Source organism: Aotus nancymaae, unplaced genomic scaffold, assembly GCF_030222135.1.
Source record: "Aotus nancymaae isolate 86718 unplaced genomic scaffold, 86718_ANA_hifiasm-v0.15.2.pri h1tg000122l, whole genome shotgun sequence".
In the NCBI taxonomy this organism is placed as follows: domain Eukaryota; kingdom Metazoa; phylum Chordata; class Mammalia; order Primates; family Aotidae; genus Aotus; species Aotus nancymaae.
In genome coordinates, this window is record NW_026988537.1 from 571,483 (window position 1) to 588,486 (window position 17,004).

Sequence of the window (17,004 nt, forward strand, 5' to 3'; positions counted from 1 at the left end):
AAAATCAAAGAATACAATTTAAACTTATAGTTAACAAAATTTCCAAATTCAGAGTTTTTAAAACACAGTAGAAATAGGGAAAAAAAAGTCTTATTAGTATTTAAGTAATAGTAATACTAGAGATAGAGCAAAAACTCACATTAACGTATTCTACATATGAATAAATAAAATATACACTATGAAATAAAATAATAATTGACACTCTGGCTACATTCTTACCTTAAATGACATGTCAATTTGATTTTTGATATTTTGAATAATAAAAGCCTCCACACCTGAGTGATGACTTGTATTCAATAAGCACCTTGAAAGAAAATTTACAATAGATGTGAAATTATCCTGGACAGCATCAGAATTAAATGGTGATAAAAGTCTTACAAATTCAAAGAGGCCATGTGGTAATTAGCAAGGTGATCAACCAATTACAAAGTTACCTGTAATGGTTTCTACTCTAACTGGTAAATTCTTATTTATAACTGGATCTTCCAACGAGCCATTTCTATCAAACCAAATTTGAATATTTTTATGCACATAGTTACAATAATTAAACATGGCAAGAAAGGGCACTAACATAATAGTCTAAAAAAATCTCCAAATTATTTGCTGTGAAGTAGTCTAGTGCTAGAGTAGTTCAATTGCAAAAAAACTAAATATGACTAGCTTAAGAAAAAAAGGGGATTTATTGGTAGATACTGATAGAACAGAATAGGAAAGCTGGTATAATACCTAAGAATTGAGATTTCATAAACTTGCTCTTACTAGCAATAGAAAAGAAGAAAAGATAGGATCAAGAGTGTTGGCTGGGCATGGTGGCTCATGCGTGTCATCTCAACACTTTGGGAGGCTGAGGTGCATGAATCGTTTGAGCCCAGGAGTGTAAGACCAGCCTAGGCAACAATGGCACAACCCCGTCTCCTTTGGGAGGCTGAGGTGAGTAAATTGCTTGAGCCCAGGAGTGCGAGACCAGCCTGAGCAACATGACACAACCCTGTCTCCACAAAAAAAGCAGCTGGGCATGATGGCATGCACCTGAGAAGCTGAGGTGGGAGGATCACCTGAACCTGGGAGGTCAAGGGTCAAGGCAGCAGTGAGCCACGATCACACTGCTGCACCCCCCGAAAAACAAAAGTGCTAATATTGGCCAATCCCAAATGAGACGTTTTAGCAAATCCAGCCTGCTGCTCAATTTTATCAATAAAGTTTTATTGGCACACACCCATCCCCAATAGAAAGACAAAGCTGAGCAGCTGCAACAGAAACTGTATAGCCCATAAACCCTATATTTACTATTTGGCTCTTCATAGAAACTTAGAAAGTTTACCAATTTTTAACTTAGGAAATTGCTAGAATCTTTTCAACCTCAAAGAGCACTATTAGTAAGCGCTACTATTAACACAGTGCATAGCCTATCAAAGTTGTAATTCCAGAGCCATCAATTTCAACTATGAGTAATGGAGATTAGTGACATATGTAAAGTTCTAGTAGGAGCATTATCATTATCAATCTTAGTTTAATTATTGTTAAGTCTACTTCAAATTTAGAGTATTCCAATTAATTGAACTGAAATATATACTATTATTCATATAAAATATAAACATATACATGTATATATCTGAAATATTTGATTAACCCTTTCTCTAGCCATCACTAAGAATGTATAATATGGCTTCCAACCAGAGTTGAATTACATGTAAAACATATCGACATACTACACCCTAGAACAATTATATAGCATGAACTTGATTTTTAATCTCCTACACACTTAGCAATTAACCATGCTTGATACATACCTAAACAATGTATATTTTCCTGGTGAATCCAACTTGCTAATATATAGCTGAAGCATAGCTAAACTCTTTTTCCTCTAAAATGGAACAAACAATATTATTATGTAAAATGACTAAAGACTGCCCAGACTTCATCATTATCCATTTCATGCATGTAAAAAATCTACACTTGTACCTCCTAAATATATAAAAATTTTACAAATTACTGGCACAAGACAAGGATGCCCTCTCTCACCATTCCTATTCAACACAGTATTGGAAGTTCTGGCCAGGGCAATCTGGCAAGAAAAAGAAATAAAGGGTATTCAATTAGGAAAGGAGGAAGTCAAATTGTCTCTATTTGCAGATAACATGATTGTATATTTAGAAGACCCCATGGTCTCAGCCAAAAGTCTCCTTAAGCTGATAAACAACTTCAGCAAAGTCTCAGAATACAAAATCAATGTGCAAAAATCACAAGCATTCCTATACACCAATAACAGACAAACACAGAGCCAAATCATGAGTGAACTCCCATTCACAATTCCTACAAAGAGAATAAAATACCTAGGAATACAACTAACAAGGGATGTGAAGGACCTCTTCAAGGAGAACTAAAAACCACTGCTCAAGGAAATAAGAGAGGACACAAACAGATAGAAAAACATTCCATGCTCATGGTTAGGAAGAGTCAATAACATGAAAATGGCCATAGTGCCCAAAGTAATTTATAGATTCAGTGCTATGCCCATCAAGCTACCATTGACTTTCTTCACAGAATTGGGGGAAAAAACCACCTTAAACTTCATATGGAACCAAAAGAGAGCCCACATAGCCAAGACAATCCTAAGCAAAAAAAAAAACAAAGCTGGAGGCATCATGCTACCTGACTTCAAACTATACTACAAGGCCACAGTCATCAAAACAGCATGGTACTGGTACCAAAACAGAGATATAGACCAATGGAACAAAACAGAGGCCTCAGAAATAATGCCACATATCTACAACCATCTGATCTTTCACAAACCTGAAAAAAAACCTGGGAAAAGGATTCCCTACTTAATAAATGGTGTTGGGAAAACTGGCTAGCCATAAGCAGAAAGCTGAAACTGGATCCCTTCCGAACACCTTATACAAAAATTAACTCCAGATGGATTAAAGATTTAAACATAAGACCTAACACCATAAAAATCCTAGAAGAAAACCTAGGCAATACCTAATTCAGGACATAGGAATAGGCAAGGACTTCATGAGTAAAACACCAAAAGCAATGACAACAAAAGCCAAAATTGACAAATGGGATCTAATTAAACTACAGCAAAAGAAACTATCATTAGAGTGAACTGGCAACCAACAGAATGGGAAAAAATTTTTGCAGTCTACCCAACTGACAAAGGGCTAATATCCAGAATCTACAAAGAACTTAAACAAATTTACAAGAAAAAACAATCCACCCCATCAAAAAGTGGGCAAAGGATATGAAGAGAGACTTTTCAAAAGAAGACATTTATGCAGTCAACAAACATAAGAAAAAAAGCCTATCATCACTGGTCATCAGAGAAATGCAAATCAAAACCACACTGAGATACCATCTCATGCCAGTTAGAATGGCAATAAAGAAAAAATCAGGAGACAACAGATGCTGGAGAGGATGTGGAGAAATAGGAACACTTTTACACTCTTGGTGGGAGCACATATACAACGTGGAATAGTATGCAGCCATAAAAAAGCATGAGTTCTCATTCTCAGCAAACTGACATAAGAACAGAAAACCAAGCACCACATGTTCTCACTTATAGGCGGGTGTTGAACAATGAGAATACATGGGCACAGGGAGGGGAACATCACACACTGGGGTCTGTTGAGGGGTGGGGAGCTAGGGAAAGGACAGTAGGGTGTGGGGAGGCTGGGGAGGGATAACACTAGGAGAAATGCCTGATGTAGGTGACAGGGGGATGGAGGCAGCAAACCACCATGGCATGTGTGTACCTACGCAACAATCCTGCAAGATCTGCACATGTACCCCAGAACTTAAAGTAGAATTTAAAAAAAAAAAAGGATGAGTTCACATCCTTTGCAGGAACATGGATGAAGCTGGAAACCATCATTCTCAGCGGACTGACAGAGGAACAGAAAACCAAACACCGCATGTTCTCACGCATAAGTGGGTGTTGAACAATGAGATTACATGGACACAGGGAGGGGAACATCACACACTGGGGCCTGTCATGGGGTTGGGGGGCCTAGGAGAGAGATAGCAGAGGATGAGGGGATTGGGGAGGGATAGCATTAGGAGAAATACCTAATGTAGATGACGGGGTGATGGATGCAGCAAACCACCGAGGCACGTGCATACCTATGTAACACACCTGCACACTCTGCACATGTACCCCAAAACTTAAAGTATAATTAAAAAATAAATAAATAAATAAAAAATTCACAAAATTTTTTAAAAAGAAGATTAAATTATTTGTCAAAATTTCTCACTGTAACTCATTACTCTTTAGTCACCGAACATTTACATACCAGTGTCTCCATCGGGCAAAGTGTCATTACTTTCACTAAGCCCTGGAAATAAAAATATATAAATTTCAGATGTAAATAGATTATACTGACTGCAAATAAACAGCTATGACATATCAATAGGATACTAAAAATTCAGAGAAGTGAGGGTAGGAGATTTAAAAGTGAAGTAAATTAATTTTTCCCTAAGCCTTCCATTCCAGAAAGCTAACTACAACTGATTTTTTAAATGATAGTGAATAGAAGTGTCACAAAGCGTACTTTTGAAAGTGAATGGTAATTTTCAATTACATCTATAGTGGCAAGAAAATGAAATTAAATGTGCAGAAACATTTATTAATTTAAAACAATCAAACAATATATTAATAAAAACCATGTTTTTCTATTTAAATATTAGGAAAACTAGTTCTCACACTGAAATCTAAGGATTTCCTTGGATATCATAACTAAGAGTACTAGGCAAAATAAACCATAGGAGGGGAAAACAAAATGTATATTAGTCTTTCTTGTAACGAGTCAGTGAATGCCTTAGATGGAGTCCTGAGAACTTGAGTTATGAGAAACATAAAGGAACTTCATTCCCACAGAAATAAAGTATCAAAAGAAGAAAGTTATGCTTTTCCACTGGATGCTGTGCTATCAATAATAGTGGCCTCTAATAGCTACTTACGTTTAAATAAATTAAAATTTAAATGTAAAACTTAGTTCCTTAGTCACATTAGCCACATTTCAAGTGTTCAGTTTGGCTAGTGGCTTTCATACTGTCAAAGTTCTATTGGACAGCATTACACCAGACTTTTCGAAGGTTGCAGAGAAGAGAGTGGGAAAGGAATCAGAAAAGACCTTATTTTAAGTTCAGAACAGGCAAAGGGCTATTTTCAATATTAGAATACATACTTTATTTACCTGAGGTACAGTAAGAAAACTCTTGATTTCTAAGTACTGGTAAAGTAGACTGTTGTCTTCTATTCTCAATAAACTATTTTCCAGCAGCTCCTACAGATTAAAATATATGCAGATACACATACAGTGATGTCAACAGCTGTTATTTGTTAACATAACTATGTATTTAAGTTATAATGGGAACAAACATCTTACCAATCCTTTGGAGATAACAGACTCTTCCGCTCTGAAAAATATATTAAAATTTATTATGAATTTGTAAACTATTTTAGAATGATACTTCATCTTAGGAAAAATATAGCAAAAATTGAAATTTTAACATTTTAAAAATGCATTATCATTAAGGAGAAATTCTGTTGAAGAACTTGATCAACAGTTTTAATCCATCTTTGATCTGTCTTTCAGTTTGGCTAAGACCTGTAAATCTGACTAAAATAAACCCACTCAGGGATTATTTCCTGACTTTAGAACAATAGCTCTTCAACAGCAAGTGCTAACAAATTAACTACACCTGATATAACCAATGCTAGGTATTCCAGTTGATTGTTCTGGAAAATCTTTCCAATTATTTTTATTCAAAAAAGAATTATATGCTCTATACTTGTGATTATACTTTTTTAAAAAAAGGATTATAATCACTATTAATTAATATGTAATCACTATTAACTAAATACTTAAGATCTGTGGCAAAAAAATATCTTGGGCTTCAGGGAATTATTCTAACCATGCAAGAAGTTTAAAACTATTGTCTTTGGCTCAATGATTATGCAATTTGGAAATATCAAGAATATAGAACTTAGATTCAAAACAATACATATTATCACTGTACGAATAACAGAAACTAAATGTAACGAATACAAAATCATTAAAACATACATAATACAGCAAATTTACAGAGTTAGTAACTACTTGTGCCAGGAGACCCTTGGAAATTCCTGCCTTGTATGCTGAGGCTTTGGACATTGCCATGTTACAAATATTCCTTCACCTGGGAAGAGATGGGATTTATAAGCTGTCACTAGTGTTCCTAGAAGGTAACTGCAAAGTCCTAACAGATCTCAGGGGATAATGTAAACATGTTATAGTGTAAGAAAACAAAGCATAAAGAGTTTTGCAAAATTCTTTAATTTCTGTCTAGAAATTATACCTGTTACTCTGTAATTTCTGTTTTTGTTTTTTGGGTTTTTTTTTTTTTTTTTTGAGACAGTTTTACTCTGCTGTCCAGGCTGGACTGCAGTGGTTCCATCTCTGCTTACTGCAGCCTAAACCTCCCAGGCCCAGGTGATTCTTTCAACTCAGCCTCCCAAGTAGCTGGGACAATGGGCATGCACCACCATGCCTGGCTGATATTTTTTGTAGAGAAAGAGACTGGTCTCAAACTCCTGGGCTCAAGCAATCCTTTCACCTTGGTCTCCCAAAGTGCTAGGATTACAGGCATGAGCCACCGCCCCTGGCTTTTTTTTTCTTTTTAAATAAAGTCCTGCTGCTTAGCACTTCAAATGAGAAAAGTTGGAATGATATCACTGTCAACAATCTAAAATATAAAAGGTGGGAGTCAAGACACCTCCTTTCTTTTGCTGCAATTCACAGATTGTGTCCATGAAGGAAAAATATGGATGTACTTCTTTTATTGACTGCCCTTCCTTAAGATGGAGGAGGACACGGTGGGGTACGGGTGTTCTAACTCCTTAAGATGGAGGAGGACACGGTGGGGTACGGGTGTTTTAACTCCTTAAGATGGAGGAGGACACGGTGGGGTACGGGTGTTTTAACTCCTTAAGATGGAGGAGGACACGGTGGGGTACGGGTGTTTTAACTCCTTAAGATGGAGGAGGACGCGGTGGGGTACGGGTGTTTTAACTTACCAACTTTTAGAATAAGGGAAGAAACCTTAGAAACAGATGACTGGAAAAGGTCTTAAGACAAAATTTTAGTTCTGTCTTAGGTTTAAAAGAAAAGACACTTTGGTGTAAAACCTCTTTGACTCATTTCTGTCTCTCTTGTGAATTATTTGCCTCAATGTTTTATAAAATAACCAATTAATTAATTAGGGCCTAGCAAAGAGATGGCAGTCTCCTCTGATCTTAACAAGACTATTTTAACACTACTATTTCATTTTGAGAGACCATCTAAATGATCTTACCTTTGCAAAAATACTTCAATATGCCCCATATTAAGCTGCAAAAGGTACAATGGGCTAAAATAGAAACAAAACAAACATTTATGTTATATACACACACACAGATACATGTACACGCACACATACCGTTATGGGTTGAATTGTATCTCCTCCAAAAAAGATACGTTAGAATCCTAACCTCTAACACTTCAGAATATGACCTTATTTGGAGATAGGGGTTTTTATAGAGATAATCAATTTAAAGTAAGGTCATTAGGGTGGGCCCTAATCCAATATGACTGGTGTCCTTATATAAGGAAATTTGGAGACAGACACAAGCACACAGGGAGAACAGCATATGAACGTGAAGGCAGAGAACAGGTAATGCATCTACAAGACAAAGACCATCAAAGATTGCAAGCAAATCAACGGAAGCCAGGGGAGAGGCATGGAAAAGATTCTCCTTCACAACCCTCACAAAAAGACTTCAAAACTATGAGACAATCTATTTCTGTTATTTTAACCATCCAGTTTGTAGCACGTTTTACAGAAGCCCTAGCAAACTAATACACATATGCTGTGTAAGTTATTTTGGTGATAGAATCTGATGCTTAAGAGTATAGGCTCTGAGGTCAGACAGCTGTCTGAATTCCATCTATGCCACAAAGTAGTTAGATCTACAGAGGTATATTAACTTGTCTAAGTTTGTTATTTTCATCTGTAAAACGAGAGAATGCTCTATTTCACAGGCTTATGATAAGGATGAGATAATGCATATAAAGTTATTAGCACAATGTTTCATACATGGCGAACATGCAAATGGTAGCCATTATTGCAATATGTACATATAACTACACTCCTAGGTATATTAACATATATTTATAAAACATACACATTTACATAATATATAAATATGTATAATTATATGTATAATTTATAGATTTATAATATATAATTATAATCTACATATATAATCTACATCTAATATATATTATAATCTATAAATTATAAATATAAACATACAAATATATAATATATTCCCAGGTATATTAATATATAAAAACATTTACATACAAACATACTCCTAAGTATATAAATATATATTAATATAGTTGTATATTTATATATTAGTAGTTGTATATTAATATATATTAGTATAGTTGTATATTAATAAGTATTAATATACAAACTCATACAAAGACACAAATACCCAATGCCTATAAGGCAAATATACAATCCTTGTTATCATAGAACTCAAGTCCAGAAGGTACTACATTATAAAATTATATATTTAAAAAATAATTTAAATAAATATTGTGCAAAAAGAAGACAAGGTCAAGGTAATTCTAATGGAAGGATTCAACCTAAATTGGGTGGTGAGTGAAGCCTTTCTTCAGAAAGTGACATTTAAGGATAATTTTAAGCATATACAAAGGCTGAATAGCAGGAAAATTCATAACATATCTAAACAAGAAGCAAAAGAAGGTCTGTGTTACTGGAGCATAGTAAACAAGAGGAAAGGTGGTAGGAGATGAATCAGGTCAATCAAGCAGGGACCAGACCAGGCATAAGTTTCTCTCAGAAATTATGTAAAGGCATTAAGACTTTATTCTTACAGCAATAAAAAGACACTGGAGGGTTTTCAGTAAGGGACTTTTAAGGTTTCACTTTCTGGTATGTTCAGAATGTGTTAAATTAAAAGGGAATAAAAGTAGACATATAAATATCTACTCAGGATTTTACAGCAGTAATCCAGTGAAAAGATGATGATACCCCTGGGTACCTGGCTAGTTCCAGGGTGGGCTCAAAGGCTTCAAAACGAACCCCAGTTTATCATCTTCCAATTCTCGTCCCCACCATTCCCTTACACCTATGTCAACACCCCCCATTTTCATTACTTGTCTACTGCTATCTTTAACAGATTACAGCTGGGATCATTCTTAACAAAAATAGCCTTTATTATTTATTTAAAATATATTAGTTTGTTAATATGTATATACTGGACATCAGATAAATGAGAATTGTATGAAATTACTTTCAGAATACATGAATAAACCAAACACTAACTCTTACCTTAAGACCATTGGAAGCTGATCAATACAGATGCCCTGTACAAATACTAGATATGCCAGAGAAGCCATTGAATCTGCTAATTGTTTATCTTCTTCTTCTTCAAATTCAAGGTAATTCCAAGTTCTCTTTCTCCTTCCATGATTAAAAATCATTTTGGGGAAAGGGTGTTCAATTGCTGATAAAAAACCCTATGAAACAGATATAAAAGGAAACTATAGCACACAGACTCTAAGATGCCCCTAACCGCGTGTTCAGACCCCACATTCTCACCAAGGGGAGTGTAATCACTCCCTCTGAGTGTGACTGGGACCTATGAGACTTGCTTTGAACCAACAGAATATGCCAAGATGTCACTCCCATGATTAGATTATATGATAAAAGTGAAGGGGTTTCTGCAGATGTAATTAAGGTCTGCCTAGAGAGAGTGGGCTGCAGAACGCTGGGCAGGGCAGCAGGGCCTGAGGGAACACTGCTGATCTCTCAGGTCATCTGGGTTCTCATGTCATAAGAGAAAGAGAAGCATCCTTGCATGAGTGGGTGGGACCACAGGGCTAAACAAAGCTTTATGCTCAGGAAACAGGATGACCCCTTTAGCTTTTACACTGGTACTAATCCTAGCATACCAGAAAGCATCTGGCCTTCAGAATCCACTGGAATTGATTTTGAGTTTTGGCTCTACCACTTACTAGCTGTGTGACACTGGGTGAACTACAAAATGGTATTAATACCTATGTCAAATATTTATTGAACAGCTCCACAAAAAAAGCATAAGAAAGTTAAGGTCACGGGGCCGGGTGCGATGGCTCACGCCTGTAATCCCAGCACTTTGGGAGGCCGAGACGGGTGGATCACGAGGTCAAGAGATCGAGACCATCCTGGTCAACATGGTGAAACCCCGTCTCTACTAAAAATACAAAAAATTAGCTGGGCATGGTGGCGCGTGCCTGTAATCCCAGCTACTCAGGAGGCTGAGGCAGGAGAATTGCCTGAACCCAGAAGGCAGAGGTTGTGGTGAGCCGAGATCGCGGCATTGCACTCCAGCCTGGGTAACAAGAGTGAAACTCCTCTCAAAAAAAAAAAAGAGGCCGGGCGCGGTGGCTCAAGCCTGTAATCCCAGCACTTTGGGAGGCCGAGGCGGGTGGATCACGAGGTCAAGAGATCGAGACCATCCTGGTCAACGTGGTGAAACCCCGTCTCTACTAAAAAAATACAAAAAATTAGCTGGGCATGGTGGCGCGTGCCTGTAATCCCAGCTACTCAGGAGGCTGAGGCAGGAGAATTGCCTGAACCCAGGAGGCGGAGGTTGCGGTGAGCCGAGATCGCGCCATTGCACTCCAGCCTGGGTAACAAGAGCGAAACTCCGTCTCAAAAAAAAAAGAAAGTTAAGGTCACAACAAACTACCATATAGGAGTTAAAAGGGAATGAATGACAAAAATAGCTAAAGCAGAATGAACACTGACCTTCCACATAAGTCACTCTTTTATTCAATAAGCACTTAAGTGCAAGGCACTGGGCCTGACATTGTGGGGAATTATAAAGCCAAATAAGTCTTTTCCAGCCTTCAGGGAGTTAAAAATCTGCTGATCCCAGATGGTTCCATTAGTCATTTCAGAATACAAAAAGGAACCATGGAAAATCATCCTCAGTCACAAGAAACTGCTATTCAGCTACCAGACACTAAATATATACTGCTGCATGATTTTCAAGGCCATGCATTCTTGTTATAGCTACAAGACAAAAAGTGTATTGCACTCTGATTCCAAATGTTCTTAATTATGAAGCTCCATTTCTTTATTCAGCCAATGCTACGTGTGTTTTCTGCAGAGTAAGGTAGCCCTGTTTTTTTTTTGTTGTTGTTTTTGAGATAGGGTTTTGCTCTGTCACTCAGGCTGGAGTGCAGTGGCATGATCATGGCTCACTGCAGCCTTGACTTCCCCAGGTTCAAGCAATCCACCCACTTCAACCTCCTGAGTAGCTGGGACTATAGGCCCATGCCACCAGGTATTTTTTTATTATTTTTTTATTTTTTATAGAGATAAGGTTTCACCATGTACCCCAGGCTGGTCTCAAACTCCTGGGCTTAAGAGATCTGCCCACCTCAACCTCCCAAAGGCCTGGGCCTACAAGTGTAAGCTACCACATCCATCCTAAGATAGCCTTTTTGAAACATCATTACATGCAACTAGATTCTACAGTGCTGCTCTGGATATCTGAGGCCCAATCTGTTCCCAAATCTGGTCCTTCACTACCTAACCACACACCAACCAGCAGTCTTGTTCAGACCCAAGCTGTACTGCCACCATACCACTTCATAATTCATGGCAGCCTCTGTTCTTTCAGGAACGTTCCTATTCCACAACCTTTGGGACATTCTAGTAGTTCTGTACCAAAATAAAGATGGCTGAGGCCAGTGAATCCCAACCACACCATACTCACCAGTACCTCTCCAGCACAGAAGACATCTCCTCGCTTCATCTCCTAGCTGATCTCACCTCTACTTCTAGACTGCTATGTGCATCCTTACTGCTGGCTCCTTCTACTTGTAATGTTCCTTCTACTGAGATCTCAGGACCAGTTGCCTATATCCTCAGTCTCTTCATAGGATGCTTGTTCTACCTCACTACTTTAACTAAACCTGTCTGATTTCTGGTGGGAGATGCTCATTCTCACACCTTTTACACCCCCGGACCCAGAAGGCAGCTGTTGGGTAGGCCAGTTACAGGCAGGGGCTAAGCATAGTATTATAGTATTGGCTCTTTCTGTACTTTCTAACAAAAGCACATTTTCCTTTGATGCAGATAACATACTGTCCTTTTCTCTGTCATATGCTGATGTCCTGGTAATTTCCTGACATTCACTGAAGACTCTGGCACCTGCTCACAATCTTTTTCTCTGCCCAACTCCTGCTACAATCTTGGAAAAGTTGAATGTTCATGCAGATAACCCCTATAACAGGATAGTCTCATGGTCCTTTATTATTATTATTTATTTTTCAATCAAGCAGCAAGTCACTGCATCCACTCTCATGGTTCTCAATTTCTAAATTCTAGTGACCTTTAGTTTTAATCCATTTCAGTACCTGATCCCATGCCAGATCTCTGAACATCTGGAACTATTCTGTATTTGATACTTTAAACTTCAATATCCCGTTTTCTGACCAAAATCTCTCATCCTCTCTCACCTAGCAATCTGCTTTTCTACTTCTGAATTCTCCAGGCCTGTCATTCCTTCATTTTGACCTATGTAGGCATTCCCTCCTAACCCCCATTCTTTCCCTATCCAACCTGAATCATGGAGTATTGACCAGCTGAACTATCTGTACCCTGTATTTCCTTCAGCAGCATCTACCCAGTTTAAAATGCCAGCCTTGAAAAAATAACTACAATCCACCTTCTCTACTTCTACACACAGGGCGCTGAGTACTGCTGGAGAAAAAAATATAGACTGTTACCACTACAGTTGTGGTCTCCAACCAGAGCTGAGTGCCCAGGACTACTGACTAACGTTGCCACGGTCTTCCAGCATCTCCTTCCGTTCCCCTCAGTACTCCAAACCTTCACCAGTTTCCTTAAGCCCTTTTACTCAATGCCCACTTCTACCTCCTCATTATTAAGAGATCATCTCTCCTTCACCTAGAAATCTGAGGCCAGTGGGTTTGACTCCCCTCAATTGTAATAACTCATTCCTGCTACAAATTTCTAAACATGTATTCTTACCTTGATCCCCATTATTTCTTCCTTTCTAGGACCCTCCTTATGTCTTTGATCCTATGCCCAGCCATCTGCTCATAAGCCACATGGTTCCCTCAACAGTTTGTACCCTAACAGCTATAAACATGCGCAAGCCTTCCCATCTCCATACCTTCCTACCCTTACCTCATGTCTTCTAGCTAGTACCTCTCCTTCCTTACTCATCTAAATTCTTTTAAAGAATAGCTTACACTAGTCCTCTCCTTTTTCTTATCAGTCATTCATTCTTTTATCTACTCCACTCTGATTTATCTCCAACACTATACTTAAACTGCTTTTGCTAAGATTACCAATGCCATCTTACTTCCTAAATCCAATGGATGCTTTCCAATGTACCTCTATGTTGTGTTTAAGAGTCCTGATCACCTCTATCCTTCTAAAACCCTACTACACCAGTTTCTGTGTATTTCTACCACTTCTGACTTCTTTCTTGGGCTCCTTTTAAGTGCTAGTACTCTCTACAGTTCACTCCTGAGCCCTTTTCTCTCCTCACCTCTTTAGGTAATCTCACCCACTCTTATTCAAAAATATCCCTGGTCAGGTACAGTGGCTCACACCTGTAATTCCAGCACCTTGAGAAGCCAAGGTGGGAGGATGACTTGAGACGAAGAGTTCAGGACCAGCCTGTACAACATAGTGAGACTTCACCTCTACAAAACTGAAAAATTTAAGTAGCCAGGCATGCTGGGGCATGCCTGTAAGTCCAGCTATTCAGGAGGCTGTGGTGGAAGGATCACTTGAGCCTAAGAGACCGAGGCTGCAGCAAGCCATGATTGTACCACTGCACTCCAGCCTGGGCCGCAGAATGAGACCCTGTCTCAAAATATATATATACACATTTACATATAATTATATGTTAAATATACATATATTTTACATATTAAAATATATTTTAAATTCCTTAAAAACCTGCTCTCTCTCTGGTTATTAGATATATATTAAAAAATTATTACTAACCTTGTTAGGTGTTAGGCCAGGAATGGTGGCTCCTGCCTGTAATCCCAGCACTTTGGGAGGCTAAGGCAGCCAGACTGCTTGAGCCCAGGAGTTTGAGACAGCCTGGGTAACGTGAAACCCTGTCTCTACCAAAAATACAAAAATTGGCCAGGTGGGGCGATGTGTGCCTGCAGCCCCAGCTGCTTGGGAGGCTGAGGCAGGAGAACTGCTTAAGCCCGGGAGGCGGAGGTTTCAGTGAGCCAAGATCACGTCACTGCACTCCAGCTTGGGCAATGCGAGTGAAACCCTGTCTCAAAAAAATTTTTAAAAAAGGTAGTAAAATCTTGTTAGGTGTCATAACAGCATTGTGGTTATTTGTTTCTTTAAAAAGCCCTTATTATTAGGGAAGCATCCTTAAAGATTTACAGATGAATTATATGTAGGACTTGTTATAACATACTACAGGAAGAAAAGGAGGAGGATAGATAAAACAAAATTGGCAAAATGTTGATAATTACTGAAGCTCAGTGATGGGTACATGGGCATATGCTATATAGTTTTTAGTACTTTTCAGAACATTTTAAAATTTCTGTTTTTTAAAAGCACAAGACACCCAAATCCTTGCTCTATATTCTCTATCAGACCCCCAAATCCTTGCTCTACGTTCTCTATCTCAAGTATTGGCACCTTCATCTGCCCAGTTATCTAAGCAAAAATCCATGTTTTATTCTAAATCCAAGCAATGACCAAATTTTGCCAAGTTTACCTACTATAAAGTTCTCAAATCTGCCCTTTCTTCATCTTTAAAACTACATCCCTACCACCAGAATGTGTTGCAAATTTAGTAAATAAAAGAAAGGAAACAAACAAACAAAAACTATATCCATACATCCATACTTACTCTCCCATCATTTCTCACAACTCCCAAGACTTCCCTACTTCCAATTTTATCCCAGTTAGTCATCTTCCTTTAAAGTGACTAATCCTAAACTCAGTTTGATTACATCACTGCCAGGTTTAACATCTGTGATACTGTGAAATATATATTTGCTCATTGTTCTCACTTCCTGGGATACAACTCCTAAAATCCTTGGAATCTCCAAGGTGATGTATCTTTATGCTATTGAGTTACTGATGGCTGGGTCTCCTGGATAGCCTCAGGATGGGAGCTGGTTGCCAAGGGAACCAACCCTGTGATGAGAGGGTTGGACCTTTCAGTCCTACAGCCCCACCCCCATCCGACCCCGGTAAGGCATAGGGGCTGAAGATTAAGTTGATTACCAACGGTCAATGATGTAATCAGTCATTCCTACATAATGAAGCCTCCATAAAAACCCAAAATGATTGGATTCAGAAAGCTTCTGGAAGCTGAACACACAAAGTTTCCAGGAGGGTGGGGCACCCAGGCAGGGTATGGAAACTCAGTGCCCCTTCCCCTATACCTAGCCCTATGCATCTCTTCATCTGTATCCTTTGTAATATTCTTTATAGTAAACCACTAAATATAAGTAAGCAGTTCCCTGTGTTCTGGAAGCCAATCTAGCAAATTAATTAAGCCCAAGGAGGGGGTCCTGGGAACCCTGATTCAGAGCACAGGTAAAACATCCTGGGGCTTGAGACGGGCATTGGAAATGGGGGCAGTCTTGAGGGATTCAGCCCTCAACCTGTGAGATCTGACACTATCTCCAGGTAGGTAATGTTGGAATTGAATTAGAGGACACCCAATTGGTGTCCACTGTAGAACTGTTTGCTTGCTTGCTATGAAGCGAAGGGGGCAGAGTAGGGAACTCCATACATCTGGTGTCAGAAGCTTCTTACGACTATAGTAGGAGAAACTGAGTTTGGTTTTTCTAAGATCACCAGATTTCCTTTAATAGTTTCCAACTTTCATAGTCATCTTCTCAAAATACATATCATATGTGATGGTGCTTATACGATATCCCGGAGATGATACAGTACTCTAGCACTGGCAACAATGAAGAGGCCCCAGACTTTGGTGTGCTCCAGAGAAAAACCTTCACCTCCCCTTCTTCATCCCTCACAGCCTATTCACTATTATCATGGCCATCAGCATTAACCTTATTAAATTACGGATTCCTAATTGTCATCTCTCATCTTCAGAATTTATTTCCATAAACTTCTAGCATCCCTTCATCTGACCCCTTTTTCCATCTCTCCTAAATGGAAATTGGCTCTCACCTGAAAACAACTGCTTTCTCTGCTACTTTCTCAAAAGACTGCTATATTATTCATCTATACCCACTGTGCCACTGAGTGTGGGAGTACACCTGTTCTCCTTGCTGCTTCTATACCATTCTCTTCCCATCCTCTTTAAAAAATCCCTCAACTGTGAAACACTTTTTTTTAATGACTTCACCATTTCTATTCCTCCTTGTTGCAGTTAGTAGACCCCAAGGTCATCCCATCACGTGGCTTTCCAACATTATATTTCTGTGTGATTTAAATGTACAACCAAAGATCTTCTAATACTCTGAAATCTCATGTACTTCATTTTCTCTAGTCCAATGATCTTGGCCTCCACCCTCTCCTTTAGAACACCCTCTCATGTTCACACCCCAGACATCGTTACTAGCAACTATAATCTTTCCATAATACTATTTTCAAGCACCTTATTCTTTACACCTCCTATTTTTTCAGCTCACCACTCTTAGTAACCTAACTCCAAAAATTTGTCACCCGCACCAGGTCCTACAACTTAATGATTCAATCACCTTTTCACTGTCTCTTGCATTTGGTATGTCCTAACTTCACTCCTTACCCAGCTTAAACTCTATGTCCATCATTAAAGTTACTTTGTACATTAAAATCATCTTGTGGCCAGGCGTGGTGGCTCACTCCTGTAACTCCAGCACTTTGGGAGGCCGATGCAGGTGGATCACCTGAGGTCAGGAGATCGAGACCAGCCTGGTCAAC

The 17,004-nt window shown here is 38.7% G+C and overlaps 1 protein-coding gene across 1 annotated transcript in view; it reads right to left on the reverse strand.

The window, feature by feature from the left end:
• The window catches only part of GLMN (glomulin, FKBP associated protein), a 70,116-nt gene that overhangs the window by 34,637 nt on the left and 18,475 nt on the right, over window positions 1-17,004 (reverse strand). The window contains exons 8-14 of the mRNA XM_064371137.1: window positions 9,385-9,572; window positions 7,336-7,389; window positions 5,388-5,418; window positions 5,196-5,285; window positions 4,293-4,334; window positions 1,791-1,864; window positions 220-304 (exon numbers count right to left, since the gene is read on the reverse strand). Of these exons, the coding sequence (XP_064227207.1) occupies window positions 220-304; window positions 1,791-1,864; window positions 4,293-4,334; window positions 5,196-5,285; window positions 5,388-5,418; window positions 7,336-7,389; window positions 9,385-9,572 (564 nt within the window). The remainder of the gene's footprint in view (window positions 1-219; window positions 305-1,790; window positions 1,865-4,292; window positions 4,335-5,195; window positions 5,286-5,387; window positions 5,419-7,335; window positions 7,390-9,384; window positions 9,573-17,004) is intronic.